Raw genomic sequence first — 19,557 nt, forward strand, 5'->3', positions numbered from 1 at the left:
TTCTCGACATCTCCTATCACCTCCTGACACCTCTCGTCAACTTTGCTCCGCTCAAAACTTCAACAAAGTGACAATTCAGTAAGTATCAAATTCTGGCCAAATTTGAAATTTTGGTATCAGGAGAACATGATATGCGAAGAGGTGGCACGTTTGCGCCTACGAGCAGGCAACCGGCCCGACATATCTGTAAGTATGGGTTGCCTAACTCGAGGGGCCAATTTTCGGTACGTATCAGAATTCTTCTCGATTTTACATTTTGGTATCAGGAGGACATGATATGCGAAGAGGTTGCACAGGAAATTGAAGGGAATTGTACCAGCGAATGAAGGGAAGTTAAAGGGAAACGTCCCAGGAAACGAAGGAAAATTGAGGGGAATTGTACCAGAAAATGAAGGGAAATTGAAGGGAATTGTGTAAGGAAATGAAGAGAAATTAATGGGAAATATACCAGGAAATGGAGGAATATTACAGGGAAATGTGTAAGGTAATGGAGGGAAATTAAAGGGAAATGTCCCAGGAAATTAAGGGAAATTGAAGGGAATTGTGTAAGGGAACGAAGGGAAATATACCAGGAAATGGAGGGAAATTAAAGGGAAATGTCCCAGGAAATGGAGGGAAATTAAAGGGAAATGTCCCAGGAAATGGAGGGAAATTAAAGGGAAATGAAGGGAAGTTAATGGGAAATGTCCCAGGAAATGAAGGGAAAGATGGGAAATTAAGAAAAAAAAGCTTTTTAGAACATCTCATTAATACTATATTGAAGTCTGATGATTTAATACAAAATTCGACTACATTCACATCCGAAGTAAATCAATTTTTCCACGAACAACAAATAAGTTTAAAAGTAAAAGCATACTTACCAATGAAAGTTATACTAAGCGATTACATGATTAAAAAATTGACAGCAGTAATTAAGTATGAAGTATTACTGAAAATGTTACAAAATAGGAACAAAAAAATGCGATCTCATCTTTGAGCGAGATACGGCTTGTGTTTTACCACCGCCACCACGCACAATGTAAACAAACTATATTCACATCAATTTTGAGCAACACCTCGTGTACGTAGTAAAAAGGGGAGTGGACACAACCAGGAAAGCTGGTCGTTCCGATCTTACACGTAATACGTACGCGACAAATGGAAAATACACTCGTTATTCGCGAACGCCGCGAAACGATCGCAAACGCTTTCCAAAAGCAGTCGTCGTGTATCGCTGGCGATCGTGACGATTTAACGAGCGTCGTTCGTGGTCGTTACACCTGGACGTAACGTCAACCGTCGGGAATAAACGGAAAGCACGGTTGACGGTGATTTGTTTTGGCTCGTAAGGAACGGCTTTCTTTTCGATCCTCTTCGCTGCAGCGGAAAACTAATAAACGAAACTGGGGTAATTGCGTCCCACCATTAGGACGATTGAGAAGAAAAAGAAGAAGTATCGGTCATAACTGTCGTGACGGGGCCTCGGCTTATCGACGACACCGACCGACCGTAGTGGCGCGCGTCCGCGGGAGTTGGCTTCGTCGTTCAGAAATTCGATTTGCTCGGATAATTAAAGAATTAAACCTACTACCACGGCAAAACCGGTTAGCCACTTAACGGACGGGCGCCGCCACAAAAACTAGCTACCGGTAGTTAGTCGGACAGAATTCTGACATTTTGTACCTTTATTCGGTTTTTAACGTTGTGCTCAATGATGTAGTACACAGAAAAATGTTTGAACTTTTTTTTGAATCCAAAACACATTTTTTGTTTCCGCCATTGAATTCAGTGTTCGAAACTACGTAAAAAGTACGGATAAACGATCGTCGGTGTCGGCTGGTGTGCGTCCAAGTTCGTACCGTGGTTTAAACCGCGAGGGACTCGAGGAATTCGGTACGGATTTGGTACCGCGAATTTTTCAAAGATCTCGATCGGAATGGTTACTGTAATTGGCGCAATGCAGTTGTGTCATCCACGAGGACAGATAATTCCGTTCACACAATACGACCTTGGTACTATATCGCCCCTGATTCCAAGACGAACTTGGACGCTTGCCAACGTTACGGTCTTCTGTAGGTCGCTTCGTGTCTCGAGATAATCTTGTTTCGTCGGAAAGAAAGAAATACAAACGAAGAAGAATGGCATAGAGTCCGGAAAAAAGTATGCATCCGCGTCTGCAAGTACGGGCAGCGTTTCGTACGACGTTCGAGAAAGATAGAGAATTTCTTCTCGGAGCTCTTCGTATTCGATCGCGTCGCTAAAAGAGAAAAAGAAAAAAAAAAAATGATGAATGAGATACAACGCAGAACCTGGATCCCCAAGCTTAATCGAGTCGTTCGTCATGGAAACGGAGTAAATTCATTTTTTCTTTTGTTTCGAGAGAGAGAGAGAGAGAGAGAGAGAGAGAGAGAGAGAGAGAGAGAAGGCGAGTGCGCTCACCTCTTTCTCATTTCGATCCTTTTATTTTCTTTTTTTCTGGTGCGACGAACGACAAGTACGCGCTCCGTTGTTCGGGACAATCGCGGTCAAATTCACGGGTCGGTAGTTTTCCTTTTTTCTACGGAATATACAGCACGGCATCGACGCGCTGAATTTCGACTTGGATCATCTCGACGTCCCGATGGAGCTCCGAGTGGAAGAGATACGAAACGTCCGCGCTAGAAATTTTTTCCCCTTTGAATACGGTCACGGAAGGAACGCGAAGTACTTTTTATTCATTCGCTCGCACCTTGTCGTTAAGGTGGTGACGTAACGAAAGTATAGAATAAACGTAACGAAAGTATAGGATAAACGTAACGAAAGTAACGTTGTTCGTACGAGCGTTGCTTCTCGAAATATTCGACGGCGACGTCGACAGTTCCGTGGATACCTCTCTTAAACTGGCAGGACCAAATCAACAGAATCGTATCGGACTCGGTGGAATATTTAGTACTTACTTATTTAGTACTATTCGTACTAATTTGTACCACCGAAAGTAATGTTGTACCTGTTACCGTTTACGAAAAAAAATGTGACGCTGCAAACGTGATATTAATATTACGATTTTCTTGAAAACGGTAACAGGTACGAAATTTCTTTCGGTGGTACAAATTAGTAGAAAGTAAGTACTAAATATTCCACCGAGTCCGATATGATTCTGCTGATTTGGTCCTGTCAGCTTGAGAGAGGTCAGAAAGGGACGACGCTCGCCTCGGCCAGTGTCGAGGCAAGTAGAAGTGGTCAGTAACGGTCAGACAACCCTTGTTGTCTGTCCATTACTGATCACTTCTACTTGCCGACATCAACCTTACGCCGTACACTTTTGCGCGTTGATCGGTAACATTCGCGAAGAATTCGACGAGACCAAAGTCCCGTTTCAAGTAGGAACAAAAGTATGCTTACGTTGATGACGACCCTCTCGCAAAAGTCATGATCGTGCGGTATGGGCTCGAAGTGCGTGACGCCTGTGTATTGGGTGTGGGGGTTCGGCCCATCCTCGTCCTGGCTGCTGAGTTTCGGCAGCGATCTGAAAAAGAAAGACAGCCGCGTCGTTGAAATGTTCCCGGCCGTGTCGATACGTACACGTATATACACACACACGAGACACTGTACAACATCTTATATATATATAGGATGTAGAAACGAAAAACTAGGTTGCGCTACCTCTGTACTAACAGGCCCTATACCAAGCTATTTTCTTAACGAGCTACTAGACCGGTAAGCCGCTAGGTCGGCAGCCTAGTAGAACTGCGATAGCTTGACAGATCGGTGAAGTGACAGAATCGACAAAGAATCAAATCCTGACCGTGCTACTCGATCGCTAAATCGTTGGCGAACAGGGAAGGCGCTAACGTTCCTACGATGGATTTCTTCGTTAATTTGTCCGGCTACCGGAGTGGAAAATCGCTACGCCGCTAAACGACTCTACTGCGATTGGCTGTGAGAAATAGCGAGAGAGTGGGGGAGCGGCGGGAGGGGAGGGGGGATCGAACGGCCTACCGGTTACGGATCGTAAAGTGGGAATTCTCACGATGAATCGTACGGATCGTCGAGTCGTTCGCTGGCTTGGTACGTACACCATCGGAAGACTTGCGTGATTCACGTCGACGAAGAAAGCTGCGGATCCGTTTCGATGAAAAAGTTCGGGGACCGATCGCCGATCGACAAACAGGAGTGCCAAACGAGTTCGTAATTAACGCACCTCCATGAGCAATGGAAATGACGAGTATCAGGCGCGTCGCCAACGATCTGCCTGTCTCGGACGCGTCATTGTTTGATCGTCGTTCAGGAATTCCGAACGACGGATCGCTCGATCCTCTGGTTGGATCGAAAACTTGCTCGGAAGTTCGATTGTACAGGGGTTACATTTTAGCTTCGACATCGTCGATGGAAACCTTTCAACTCGGTTCCTCCGAGTCTGTCTATATCAGATTTCGTTTCGATCGCTGGTACTGTTACGACGATAGGTTGGAACGGAGGAGCGAGTCATAGATCGCCGTATACCGTTGCAGGGACGTTACAGTTGCGATCTAAACGAAAGATTTTAAAGGTCTCCGAATGCTTTGGAAGGGAAACGTCGAGCCACGCTTTCCGCCGGTTCTCGTCCAAGCAAGGCGAGAATCGTGGAGAGGCGGCGTCGAGGTGTTCCGCGAGCAAAGTAGCAAGACGTGAGAAAGAAAATGAAAAGTGGAAGCGAGACGTGCCGCCAAAGAGAGTCTCTACGCTCCACTTCGCGGCGCTGAGAGGGCGCTGGGTCGATTCTCGGCTTTCCCCCGACGAGAGTATTCCGCGGCGGGTCAACGCCAAAATGTTGCCTTTCGTGTTTCTCGATCGGACAACGTGTCCCAATGTTGCGTACCTGTGGATTCGCTGCAGGGTAGATTCGACGATAGTTGCATTCGAATTCGGTTAATACTATCGGTGCCGGGCATCTTCTCGTGAAGATACTTTTACGAAGCCAGAGTTTTGTTCTTAGTACAATAGGAAGCTATGTAATCTAAACATTTGCGTCAAGTTTTTATAACCCCATCAAACTTTACGAAGCCTGGCCAGACTTGTTTTCTTTGAAACTTGATCTTCAGATTTAATTGTTTCATTTCTTAATGAAAATTCCTATACAGAGTGTGCTAAAATTAGTGTAAGACCTGGTAGCTGAAAAGTTTCTGAACCAAACTATCCTTTGCAAAAATGTCGTACCGTGCTTCGTTTTTGAATTATTAACGAAAAACCGCCGACCAATCGCGCGAGGGGCTGGCCCGAGCATCTATGGTTGAGCGCGGGCTACTCGGGCGCTGTGATTGGTCCGCGGTTTTTCGTTAATAATTCAAAAACGAAGCACCGTACGACATTTCTGCGAAGGAAATTGTTGTTCGGAATCGTCTCGTCTACTTCCCATTTCCGGTTCTTACATTAACCCTTTGCACTCGAGGCCTTTTTTCTTGTATCTATCAGCAACTCTAGATGCTTTCTTAGCATTCTATTGTCACGAATGCTAAGCTTGGATTAACTACGAAAATGAGATCCTTCATTTGAGATTTGAGAGTCGGGTCACCTTTGCCTCAACGACAATCATTTTATTTACACTTCGAGTTCCGAAGAAATTAAATCTAAAGAAAACCTAGCGGTGACGGGGTAGTCACCTCTCGAGTGCAAAGGGTTAATTCTAACACACTCTACATACGAGTGACGTGGCGGCAGTCAACGTGTTGAGAGAAAACAAGCCGACGACACGTCCAAATATAATAATCGTTATTTAAAGCGTTTCTAATAATTGGCGATGTAAAAACATTCCATCTCTCGAATAGACTCGCCGATAATTACTCGCGTCGCAAATACTATCGGCGTCGGGCGTCACCGAAGGCGTCGAGTTTCTCGTCACGCGACGCCGTCGAGCAACGCGTCGCGAACAAACGTTTCTCGCTTTTCTCCTGGAAGGTCGCTGAGCGATTCCAGCGAAAGATAAAGGACAGATTAGCCCCTGAAACGCAACGATTCTCGGCTGGTGAATCGTCGTGGAAGGCTCGGTGAACAAAAGAGAGCCCGGGCTAGACGAATTTTCCGAGCTGAAAGCTCTTTGTTGGTTAGCGGTAGCCGGTGCTCGATGCCGGATGCTACCCGTTCGTGAACCTTTCACGCCTGCCGCAAATTCCACCTCAAAGGTGCTCTCGTACCGAGAGTGCACGGTATTTCGCGTTAGCGACACTCGTACCGATGATGGTTTCCGTCGCGACGTCGGCTAAACGACGCCGCCTACCTCCGAAGGGACCTGGATGGACCCATTTGCATGGATATTAAACGTGAAAATTCGCGCTACGTAGCAAGTCTACGAACGAGACTTACGATTTTATGAATCAATATTTTATGTAATCGCGATTTTAACCAAAATTTATTCGATATACAGTCGCGGTCTCGTAAGTATCCCTTATCTATCGTACCCTTTATCTCTATTAATGAAATTTGTATAAATTAAATGTTGTGTTTGACGTTATCGAATAAATCTTCCCTGATAAATATTTACACGAAAAAACTTTTCGCGTATACGTGGGATTCGAGAACCCACGAACCTCGGGACCACAGTCGACCGCTTTACCTACACAACCAAACCCGCACCACCCTACGTTTCGCGTTGTCGTTCGACTCCTTATTCTTGGGTATGCGAGGCGCGGATACTACATACATACATTTATAGTGAATATTTATTTGGAAGCATCGAACCTATTACTTAATTCAAACAAGTGTCTTCGATAGACATACAGGGAATATTTATGGGACTGGCTGTGTACGAAATCACGAATAGCGTTCGGTAGTATTTCAAAATTGAACTCGAGACAGCATCGAGCAGAATTTCCCAAGATCTCCCATCGCGACAGCTTTCCATTCGATTTTCTTCTATTCGCCGGGCGTAGAAAAAGCTCGACGTCGCAGCGAAAGATCGATATTTCAATTTTGCCGTTTAATTACGTAGCCGAAGACGGGACAACGGCCAACTATTTATCAAAGTCTGGCCGTGACGGGAGCGTGAAACGCGTAGCGGCGCGAGGCGATCTCTCGCATCGAGGCGAAGACAGAAAGAAGAAAAATATCGGGCCGGCAAATCTAACGTGCGCGTCGAATTAGTTCAACGTGACGGATGGTTTATTCCTAGAGCGCCGATGACAGTCGATGCACTCCGTGCACTCGGAGCGTAACTGAGAATAGCCCGACGTATCGCTAAAATAGATACGCCGTTAGTGAGCGCGGTTGCATCGACGAGCACGTGTTTTCTCTCGTTCCCGCGAGTTAACGGAACGAACGGCGGAAACGAGCTTCTCTCGTTCTCAGCCGGAGAACTATCCTCGAACCGACGATGAATCGATCCGTCGGAAGACGGGAATCGCGGACGAGACTCGTTTTTGTTTCGAATCGAGTCGAATCGAGTCGAATCGAGTTCTACTTGAGTTTGATCTCGGTCCAGTTCTACGTTAAAAGGCAAAGGTCACGTTCGTATCTCGAACTCCGCGTTTTCGAAACACCGCTACCCCGAAACAAACCGAATCTCGAATAATTGCTACGCTGTATTAATTTCATAAAGTTCTCGGTTCGTACGAACGCTCCCGTATACAGCGCGGCATTCTGAAACGATTAATTCGACACCTCCTCGTTACCATCCAGCGCATATTTCGAACACAATAGCGACACTCCGGCCGAGGATCGACCGAAGACAAAAATGAGAATTAAAATCGAGCACGGGTTTGTTATTGTTGCCGGGTTCACAATGGCATTGTTCCACGCGGACGATCGTCGATAGAAGTCAATTAAGAAGCAGTCGAAGGAACCGCGATTGTTATCCTGAACTTTCACGTCGCCTAATTGGGAGGAGCGTCTCTCTGTTTACCCGGCTCGCGATCCCGGTTCTGTTAAGATACAGGGAATTCAGAGACTGAATGAAAACCGTTTCCATTGTTAGCGTCGCGAGGGAGAGTTTATTTCCACTCGTCAATGGGGACGGGGTGGTGGTGGTGGTGGTGGTGGATATACACCGGCGTGCAGGGAAAAAGGACTCGTTCCGGAGCCCACGTATTCGAAGAGCGACTGAAAATAGCGCGTCGTCTCGCGGAAATAGCGAGTCCGTCGTCTTGTACCGTGACCCAGAAAGCACGTGCGCGCGGCTGTCGTTGGCCATCGAGAAGAATCACGCGGCCGACCGTCTAACGGAACGATACAAACACCGAAACGTTCTCAAAGAATACGCCAGTTATCCCTGCGTGCTCCGGATTAGACATGCCCGAAGAAAACGCGCGCTTGCACCTCCGACGCTCGGTTATATAGCGTTTCTCAAAAGAATCTTCGTAGAAAACGTAAACCACCCTGGATCACTCACCCTGGACGCTCTTATGGACGGCGGATATGTCCGTGCGTTTATGGCGAATTAAAGCGTGGGACGAGGACGCGTATAAACGCAAGAATATATTAGTGTAAAAGAATGTTGCATATTGTGCGGAAGGTGGCGACGCGCTCTTTCATGGTCGTCTGGAATTTTCCAAACCGGCGGCTATGCGTAGTAACCGGGTTTAATCCAGTTACCTAGTGACGAGTATTTTGATGTTCGGTCAAGTAATACTGAAAGGCGAATGGGTAACCGTCCTCGGAGATCGTATTGCTGACCATTGCATTACTATCCATTAAAAACAGGTTTTATTGCATTTGGTGGACCAGAAAGTAATGTCGCTTTTGCAATTTTAAATGCCTGTTTATCACTCATCGGCTCGTTTGTGAATTCAAGAAGAGTCGCCACAATTATATAAAATCAAAAGCTCCACGAGGTATTAATTATTTATAAATCAACGTAAATTTCGTTTTCTTCTTTACGAAGTTTTACAAAATTTAACAATTGTACGAATACGCGTCGCTTCTGGTTTTTCTTGATGACCCTTTGCACTCGAGGGGCGAGCCTGAGTCACCGCTAGGTTTCACGTACCGAATCTACCAGCAATAATGTTTCTGTAGGTTTCATTTCTTTGGAACTAGAAGTGTCAATAAAATGACATCTTCGAAGTCAATCGAGGCTTAGCGTTCGTGGCAATACAGAACGTAGAATGTACAATGCCAAGAAACCATCTCGAGTTGCTGGTAGATACAAAAAAAAAGGTCCCGAGCACAAAGGGTTAACTTTTAGCAATTTACATGAATAACTAATTTTTCTTGTACTGTATCTATCCCAGAGATTCCCAAGAATATGTGGACTATCGTTGTGTATAAAAAAAAAAAAAAGGTAATAAATTATATATGAGTCACGTAGTGTTTTTTTTTGGAAATTGATCGGTGTACGAGTACTTTCTACAGCGTGTATACAGCTTCTAGGTAAACGCGTTGCAGTTGGTTGGCTCGCGAACGGACGCAAGACCACCCGTGGACTTGGCGACCCCACCCATCGGTCCTGTCCGGTCTAACGAACCGGATCGTTACTCATCCCGAACACCGACGGATTCTCGACGATGCCATCGCTCGTCATTTTGAAATACCGTCCCGCGTATCGTCCAAGGATCAAGGGCGCGCCGGAAACTCGACGGGACTCGCGATCGACTGCCTGCGACGTTAACCCGATTCTCGGCGACGTCAATCGACGGTGGATCTTCGGCTCGAACGAGTCGATACGACGTTATTTTACGGATACTATTAGGTTGTCCAAAAAGTTTCTTTCGTTTTATTAACAAGTAATACATACGCAATATTTGATGTCTAATGTTACATTATCGAATCGTGTACGATTCATTTTGCTCCGTTACTGTTACAACATCAACATCTAAGAAATTAGATTGTCTATTTATATAAACACTACCGCGCAAAATAATCGAGTGCAAATTACGAAAGAAACTGTCGGGACAATCTAATACGATCCCAATTGTTCGAGTTTGTTAAAGAGCCTAACCGATTAAGATGATCAAAACTGCCCTTAGAGCTTTTTCAATGGCTCTTGAATCATTCGAAAGCTGATTATGAAAAACGCTCCGAGTAAAATTGTACTCCTCTAGCTTGCCCGTGAGGGTAGTTACAGGGTAAAATAGATTTTACGCTTTCCGGCGCAATTTTCCGATCTCAAGTGCGTTCTAAAATTCTGAAACAAAATCTGACACATTCCGGATCCTAAGGCGCATTTTTGACAATTTTTTCAGATTTTTTTGTTGCAATCTGTGGTCGTAAAAAGTGAAAAATCGCAAAAAAAAAATCGGAAATTTTGTTCTCAAAAATATGAGAATATGCTATTCTACTGTTTCGTTCCCTGATAAAGTACTACAACAGGCAGTGTCGTCAAGTTTTTTGAAATTTTTGCCACCACAGATGATTGATACGAAAGCACTGTGAAGTATGAAGCGACATGGAAACATGGCTCGGGAAAGAGATCAACGGCACGCGAGAGGTTCGGTTGAACAAATGCAGAGTAAATTTTATCGCGTCGAGTGAAATTGCGATCAGAGTTCTTTTTCGCGATATCGGAGACATTTTTTGTATCTTACGTACGAATGAAGAAATTTCCGCGGGAACAGGCAAACTGCGATAAATAGTAACTCGATAAAATCGACTTTACACCACGGAGTGCTTTCTTTCGGTTCTGAGATTAGACACGTTTGCAACGTACGCATCAGTGGTTACACCGTGTGTTCTCCTTGTAAAATATACGTGGCACGTCAATAAACACGCGAAGCTCCGCTCGTTAAAGATCGTCCTATTTCTGTTGTAATAGTCGTTTCAACTGTATGTTTTCCGTTCGAGATATAGCGTATCGTGTCCCGCGAATCTAACGCGAACCTACAAAAACACGAAAAGAGTAGGGACGAGTTTGTCCACTATTCGAACGTTTTACGACGAACCGCCGTGCCGCGTATTCGAAACGGGCAGCTTTTCGAGAAAATGAAAACGCAACGAAAGGCGGTATATTTAGAAACGCAACGATGCTCGATTACGTAAACCAAAATTCGCCTCGTTTCGAACGTTCCGAATTATCCACAAGCTCGTATTCCAAGTAGAATTATTCGAAGCGAGGCTCGTCCACTTGAAATATTCCTCCGATGTTTCATCAGCGGTTTCGTCGCTGGCGTCGATACTTGTTTTCAGTTTGTGCTCTATTTTCCGTCTATGGCACGAATGGGGTAATTAAACGGGGCCACTTCGATCGGTACTTGGAACCCGCGAGGAATCTATTCCGTTCGATATACAGGGTGTCCCAGAATTAGTGTAAGAACAGGATATGGGGGAATAGCCGGGACGATTCTGAACCAAAATTTCCTTTACCAAAATGTCGCACGGTGCCTCGTTTTTGAATTATTAACGAAAAACCGCCGACCAATCACAGAGCTCGAGTGGCGCACGCTCCACCGCGAGAGGCTGGCCCGACGGTTGGACCAACGGCGGACCCGAACTCCTGGCTACAGCCTGCCTCTCGCGGCTGAGCGCGCGTTGTGATTGGTCGGCGGTTTTTCGTTAATAATTCAAAAACGAAGCACCGTACGACATTTTGGCAAAGGAAAATGTGCTTCGGAATCGTCTCAGCTACCCCGCCCCACCCCCCATTTCCGGTTCTTACACAAATTCTTTGTATTACCTTTCGTACACACTCGTAAATTGTTTACGAGTCGACTATGGAACACGCGGACAAGATTCCTCGAATCCTCGGTCTATTTCGAGCGTCGCAACGAAATCCGAGAAACTATACTTCAATATACTTCGTAGAATTCGAAGCGATTCCCCCGGAAACTGTAGCTCTATTCGAAAATCGAAGTAAGCGCGGAGGGTGGCGATTCGTGATTCGCGGGATCCGTTGCGTCGGAATTCGGGCGCGGTTCGAAAGGCCGGCCGGAAAATTCTAAAAACCTGGCACGATAACGATCGGCCTCGGTTCCCTCTGGGAATCCGTAGCGTACACGGCGTCGCAGACCGCACGGAATCGATTCCCAAAACTCGTCTCGCCAAAAGTTCTCGCCCTTTATCCGAACAGTCCGGCCCACATACCCCCAGATAGCCGAGCAAATGGAATTAGTTCTCGGTCGAAGGTCTGATCGCCAGGTCGGACTCACGTTACCAATTAGAGGCTGACACCTTTCACGTTTCTCTCCTAGGCAACGTTAGTCTGTCTGAATAGACGCCGGGCACCGATGTACGCGTTATATTATATATTATATATATATATATACACAATACATGTACACATAGATACGCACACGTATACGTTAGTAGCAGCTAGATACGTGTACACGTAAGCACGGAACATGCCTGACCCGGTACGAATGGACGTCGATAATTTTAACTCGTCATAGCGCCGCGGTATATTTTGCTGGAAAACTCGGCGTAATTTAGCGGTCGCTGTCAGAATTTGTAATTTTACTCGCGTACGTAAATATTGTTAACCCTTTGCACTCGACGACAGTTTAATCACGGAGAGCTAACAATTTCGACGACCTTCTCTTATCACGATCGGAGACAGGGCCGGTTAACCTTTTTGCGGGTTCGGGTTCGAAAATTGTTCGGGGCCTGAATTCGCGTTCGAATCGTACACTTAAATTTTACGAGAGATTATTTACTGACAAACGCTGTTACATATTGTATTCTTTTTACAAGATGAATATTAAATAATAATACTTTGATGATTTTTAAATTATTCCAAACTGAATTATCGCTACTAAATAAATGTCTTGCATCGGTTACTGGTATCATCGTTCTGTACGAAATTTATCAAAATCGGCGCCTTTTAATAATCGGGCAATTTTCTGATTGGAGAGTCGTGGAAATAAAATATCTTACCGCTATTTCAAAGCGTACAAAGTTTTCGCGGCTTAGGCTGGCGTGCCGAAAGAGTTAAATAAACTCGTAAATATAGAAAACAGGTCTCAGACCTGCGAGAGAAGTCCGAGCGGCGGTGGAATTACACGATCGTTCGTACGGACGATTATGCGAAACCGTAATGGGCGAAATACGAGGAAGACGCTAAGGCAATAAAGAAGAGTCGGGAGAGTTTCGACTCGGTTGAACGTGTTCGATAGGTTCGATATCGAGCAAAGTTTCGGGCGGAATCCTTCGACGAAGGATTCGAAAGATTAACGTTTAAGAGATTGGGAATGTTTGTACCTGGATTCTCCCGTTCGCCGCGAGAACGTTCTAACGAATCGAACTATCCGGGCTGTCGACAGATCTCTTCGCGTTAAGCCCACGATTCCGAATGGCTACCGTCAACAAACATTCATTATCTTCTTGGGTAGGTTTTGCTTCCTGAAACCTTCCGCGTCGGAAAGAAATTAACGAACCGCGGTGCATTGCGATTCGTGTTTCCATTACAGAAGCTGCATTGTACGACGAAAAATGCAGGATGGCAAACGACGTACACCGAAAAGGACGTTCTCCTTAATGTACATGCTACGTCGACCGTGAAAGAGTAGAGGACACTTAAACGAACGGTTAGCGAATTTATAGCATTCGGGAACGCATTCGGTGCTCGTGAATCCGGCAGTAATAGATTTCTTTAAAAAGGCGCACGAGTACGCGGCGCGGAAGCACCCTCCTCTCCTCTCCTTCGCTTATTCATTACTCGGTAAACAGCAACTCCAACGTATCGTGCAAAAATAGAATACTCCCGTCCTCGATATTAAAATATTCGAGTGTACCCATGCGGCGTGTTCGTTGCCGGGACTGCTCGCTTAAAGAGGAATGACGCGGAATAACGCTGGAGACGAATTACGATCGACGCGAATCGGAAGCTGTTCTTTTATTCTACTAAAAGAAAAAACAAAAAGAAAAGAAAAACAACGAGATCCGACAGACATTTCGAACGTCGGGCTCTCGCATCGCGTAGGTTAAATCGATCGTTGGCATCGAGTCTGGCGCGAACGCGCGACCTTTGTTTCCGAATGTTTGGAAACGTTGCGAACCGAAGGCGACGAGCGGACAATGCAAATCTTTCGCGTTGCGCAAACATAATACAGCGGCGCGAAAGAAAGACGAAATGATGGCACCTGCAAGAAGAATCGCGTTTTAGATTCTCGATACATTAGAGAGTTCGTTGTCACGGTATCGAGGATTTTCTTTTCGTTAGAATTCCAAGTTCGCGCAAGAAGACACACGTTGCTTTTCCGAGACCCTCGAGATCTCGTTTTGGAAATTGCGCGCATGCATACGCGTTCTGACATAATCCGGTACAGAGTTGACCCACATTAGGAGAGATCAGCGACACGAACGCGAGAGAAACGACGCTGGGGAGCCGACGACGCTGCTGCTTGCATCTCCGAGGAGCGAGCTGTCTCTGCAGGACGAAAACGTTTCGAGGCAGTAAAACGACGCGACGCCGACGGCTCGACGAAGCTTCCAAGACCTCTGGGTTTTCGAGGAGCAGCTGCCGCGGCCATCGAGGGCGGACACTGTCGGCCCGTTTTGCCATTAATTCAGACAAGTTCGAGGAGCTGGGAAAGACTGTACTCCCCGGAATACCGTTTCCGACGAAAGCGCTCGCGATTTTTCTAATTTTTTTTTCTCATATCGCGCAATGTTCTCGCTCGCAATTCCAAGACAGAATTCGGGTTCGTTGGCTGATTAAATTAGTAACTTAGTAACAAATTAGATTTGGTTATCGGATCCTTCGTGTTTACCTTGTCCAAGAAATATATATCCCAAAAATGTTGGAGAACGATTGAATCGGATGGTTCGGGAGGTGATTCGAAACAACTTTTTCCTTAGCGAAAATGTTGTCCGAGGGTTATTGAAGGAGATATTAACAGAAAAGCTTGACCAATCAGAGCGCGAGTATGACTTGTGGAGCGCTCGCGATAGCGTAAGCAACGCGCTAAGCGGCCGCAGTAGTATAGGCTCGCGCTAGACAGCCACAGTAGTATAGGCTACGCGCTAGACAGCCGCGCTCTGATTGGTCGGTGTTTTCTGATAATATTTCCTTAACGAAGCCCCATCCGAAATTTTTGCAAAGGAAAAAGTTGTTTCAAATCACCCACCGAACCACCCCTTTCAAAGACCTCCAACATTTTTGGGACACCCTGTATTTCTAAACCGTTCAACGCTAAACGTATACGTGTAACTATTTCTACCGTGATGGAACAAATGACGTCTTAAAGAATCTTTTTTCGATTAGATACAAAAATATTTTACGAGCAACTAAATTGAATAATGCGTGGAACAATTGTATATAATTCATATATTGCATATATGAACGGTATAAAAGTTTGAAATCGGTCGTTTGACCAGTCGTGGTATCGAAGATCTCTGTGTTTATCAAAGAAGATTGTCTAAATTAAACGACAGATTTAAACGACAGAACGACAGTTGCCAAATAAATTTTTCATTGTAAAATAAATAAACATCTAAAACTTATTCGAGCACATATTTATTATAGAATATGTATTTGGTAACATCGAACCTATAAATCAAATTTCTTCAATAGTATATTGTATTTTGTGACAAATTAGAAGCTTGACCTTAAAAACAAGGTTATAACTACAAAATGTGTTCATTTAAATATGGTAATTACAAAGATATCCGATTCATTCAAATTCATATTATATTCGCCTCCGACCGTACCTCCCATTCATTCTTAATTGTCTGAAGAATGAACGTATTTTTATTTCATTATACCTAATCGAAGACGAAACTTGTGTTCGCCGCGCTCGAGTCTGAGTACCGTGAAAGGATTCGTGTATCCACGTTTAAAGCTGAAAAAGCGTTTTGCGCCGCTCGGTACCGTTTACGACGAACGAAAGCCCCGTTTTATTTCTCCTCGCGTTTTTCGTTCCGTTCGAACGACGAAAGAAAGGAGCCACCGGGTATTTCTTGAATCGATGGGGTCGGTAACGCCGGGAGTCCGGAAACGCGGGTAGGCGGAATCAAAGGGAGCCACGGTACAAACGATCGTTTTGTTAAAAGTGAAACGAGAAAACGTCGGATAATTATGAATTACAACGAAGTTCGCGAGGCAGCGGGGCACGAAACGAACGAGCGCGGACCATCGATCCGCGGACGCGGAACGAATTTTGCATGCGCGATATTTAAATTTCCGGACGTGTTCCGTTTCGTATCATTACACCGAACAGATTCGTACGTGACGCCGCGGACGAGACTAACGCTCGTCCCGTCGGTTTTCCTGTTTTTTTAATAAAGATCTCTGATAACGCGATTTGGTAAATCTCCGAGATACCAACCGTGACGATTGCGTTACGATACATTCCGACGCATGGCGTTCGGTGTTACTTGGCCGGATATGGTGTAAAAATAACCAGTTCATATTCTCCACGTGCCCTCTATCTCTATCGAACACATTTGTCTAAATTAAATGGTAAGCTTAATACTTCCAAATAAATCTCTCATTATGAACGTGTACACGACTAAACTTCACGCGTGTGTATATTTATAATAAACAAATGGACAAATTTCTTGAATAAACATAAAGGGTACGAATACTTATGGAACTGACTGTACGTTAAGGTTTTCTCCGTCCCTTTGGTCCCTGTCCAAATGGTTCTATTTAGCACCGTATTCCCTGTAATTCGAGCCTGTTCGTTTCTTCTTTCTTTCCTATACCTTCGCTTTCGTTCGATAGTTCGAAACCAAGGCGCGAGGTGTGCGCGCAAAATGGCAGACGATTCTCCGAGTTTCCTTGTATCGCCTATCGATTAGCGACCACTTCGCGCAATACCTGGACAGATCCAGCGATGGTTTCGTTCGCGTACGATCGGAGGCAAAGTTCGCAGCCGCGTTATCCGTCCTCGAGCAGCTGTAAGCCCTAAAACTCGTTCCAATTACTCCGCCGGTCACGTACGCTCCGCGGAAACTAGAGCCTCGCGTTAACCGACGCACAGCGCAGAGAACCGTTCTTCAGAAGCTTCGAAACGGTCGGTTACGAGTGCACGCACACTCGGGATTCCAGAAGAGCAGGGCGAGTTGCCCACGCGCCTGGAAACGGAACCGCGAGGGAATATAACGCGAGCGCAAAAAACCGTCACTCGACCAGGCGAGAACCTCCGCCGACCACTTGCCGCGACGCGACGCACCGCGACGCGTGCATTTCGCGTCGGTGCTCCCGCAATGCTCCGCTCCTTTTCAAATAAACCAACGCTACTCGTACTTTTTCCTTTCTTTCGGTTCGTGGCACGGATCTCGTTTGGTTAAGCGAGACTCTCCGCACGTTCCACGTCGGGTCATTTCTTGCGCGTTTGCATATTTCGCTGCGTAAGATTTCACATCGGGCGGATAAAGGTCGATTCAGACTATACGACACGGACCGTCACGTTCCAGCAACGACACGACAAAACGTTAAAACACGCGTTTTAACGGAACTATTCACACTCGACAGACACCGACCTGAACGTTCCGTCAACGGGAATAGTGCGAATAGTTCCATTAAAACGTGTGTTTTAATGTTTTGTCGTGTCTTTGCCGGAACGCGACGGACCGTGTCGTATAGTCTGAATCGACCTTAACTCGTACAGGGTGTCCTGTGATTGACGGCGCGAGCGTCGTACGAAATTTTGGCAACGAGTCGGCTGGATTTGTTGTAGCTGTATTTGCTGTACCGAAGGCATTCCTATCGTTTGGACCGAAGCCATCGAGCGATTGAAAGTTGGACCATTAATTATTCCATCGAAACGCCGATGCTTTAACGAAGTAGGTCAAAAACGATTCTTATTCGAGTACTCGACCGTGTCACCTCCTCGCGTTTTTCAAGCACTCGAGGATACGAGTGGAACAGGAAGAAATTGGTCGGGCCTACAGAGCGCGAAACTTTCAACTACATCGCATCCTCGATGACACGATCGTATCGAGAAACTACCGAGAAGATTCGGAGATAGTTCGTTTTCCGTTTTCCCTGGGAAAAACTGGGCTTGGTTGAAATTGCTTTGCGAGTTAATTTAACTTGTCTCGCTACTTACGAAAACCTCGACGAGGTTTTAACCCTTTTCACTCGGAGCCATTTCGTTACGAAATATGCAAACGGTATTATGTTACTTGTATTATGTTACTTGCAAAGCATGTAATTCATTGTAACGATACTTGAGCTTGTACGAATCTTCAGACATTGAGGAGCATATTCGTGTCAAAAATAAAAATTTTGTACTGTTCTAATATATCATAAAGTGTGAAAGAGTCATAGATATGCACTGATGGTTCCTATCTTTCAAGTTCAACAATCTTACGAAGCGCTATCCGACATTTTTGCAAAGGAAATTGTGGTTCAAATTCTGAGACACCCTGTATAATATCCTACTAAATGTACCATATTTCGATTCGATTCTTCGTGATATTTGAACAGAAACCATCGAGGAATCGTACACTTTTACAAATTTTACATAAGTTTATCCAGCGTAATCACTAAGTAAGGTTTGCACGGACTTACGATGCCTCGGAAGAGACATCCGAGTGGAAAGGGTCAATCCATTTCCGTAGACCTATTAAACGTAGCGATTTCAACTTTCGTTACCTTAGACGTAACAACCGTTATTTGTATTACTCGCAGCAGAGGGTCCGTTCCCGTTTACCGCGATAAAAACCACGAGTGTCTATAAAATAGCGTCTACAAAAACGGTTCATTTTCCCTGAAAGGTTTCGCACGCGGAAAATTCAGCGAAGGATCGCGTGTACGCGACGAAGATTCCGCTCGTGCTGCTGGAATATCACGACTCGTCGCGGAGCTAGCCGGAACGCGAGGAACGAGGTACGCGAGTCGCGTTATCGCGTGCACAATTCGTTTCCGCGCGAAACAAATGCTTCTCATGGAATAGACCACGGTCAGGAATGGCTGGGGTATTTTTAGAACTCCTCGAGCTTAGCGAGACTCGATCGTCGGGGGCACGACTATTAGCGTAATTGCCGGGGCGCGCGTTCCCCTTGACTCTGGACAGCGAGTTGATTGCACAGCCGGAAGAAGAAGCGAACTTCGGCGCTAGCGCCGGCTTGCGACGGGATCGAACCTATCGCGTCGATATTTCCTCCATAACGTTTCGGAACCGTACGTACACCGCAACGAAAAAAAAAAAGAAAAAAGAGTTATAATCGAGTGCGTTGAAAACGCATTTTCCCATAAGAGTCCGCGTTAAAAAGTGAAAAATTGAAACATTTATAGTTATTTCTCAGCATTTAGGTACTCTAGCCTTCCCAAAGTTTGTGTGGGTGTTTTTGGGATGAAATCTAACTCCGTATATAATTTTTTATAATTTTCATGGCGTTATTTCTATTCGCACCAGAGCCTCCTTAAACGAATTAACCCAATGCACTCGAGACGCTTTCTCAGCGTTTTATTGGCACGAATGCTGAGCTTAGATCGACTTCGAAGATGCGAGATTGTCATTTTATCGACAGTTTCAGTTTCGAAGAAATTAAACCTGAACAAGCGTTATCGATTTGCCTAACCTATTCACATCGTAATCCTTTTTCCCCGGTCTACGACAGCTTCGCGAAATTGGCTACTCGCTTTTCACTTTGAGCGTTAATTAATTCGCGAACGTGTAACTACACGCGTACAATATCTATAGTATCGCGTTTTTAGAAAGATTTTAAACGTCACGCGACGAGGGATCTCGAAGTCGTTCGGGACGGAATGTAAATTCGAAAGAGCCGTGGCAAAGGCGAGAAGCAAAC

At 45.4% G+C, this 19,557-nt stretch overlaps 1 protein-coding gene across 14 annotated transcripts in view; it reads right to left on the minus strand.

The window, feature by feature from the left end:
- LOC128894470 (potassium voltage-gated channel protein Shaker) overlaps window positions 1-19,557 on the minus strand; it is a 110,870-nt gene that overhangs the window by 15,003 nt on the left and 76,310 nt on the right. For all 14 annotated transcript variants that reach the window (XR_008461558.1, XM_054156221.1, XM_054156220.1 and 11 more), the window contains one exon: window positions 3,361-3,484. Coding sequence is in view for 13 of the 14 variants with exons in the window: in XM_054156221.1 (XP_054012196.1) it covers window positions 3,361-3,484 (124 nt within the window). In the remaining variant the exon portion in view is untranslated. The remainder of the gene's footprint in view (window positions 1-3,360; window positions 3,485-19,557) is intronic.

Source organism: Hylaeus anthracinus, unplaced genomic scaffold (genome assembly GCF_026225885.1).
Source record: "Hylaeus anthracinus isolate JK02 unplaced genomic scaffold, UHH_iyHylAnth1.0_haploid 4, whole genome shotgun sequence".
NCBI classification, from domain to species: Eukaryota; Metazoa; Arthropoda; class Insecta; order Hymenoptera; family Colletidae; genus Hylaeus; species Hylaeus anthracinus.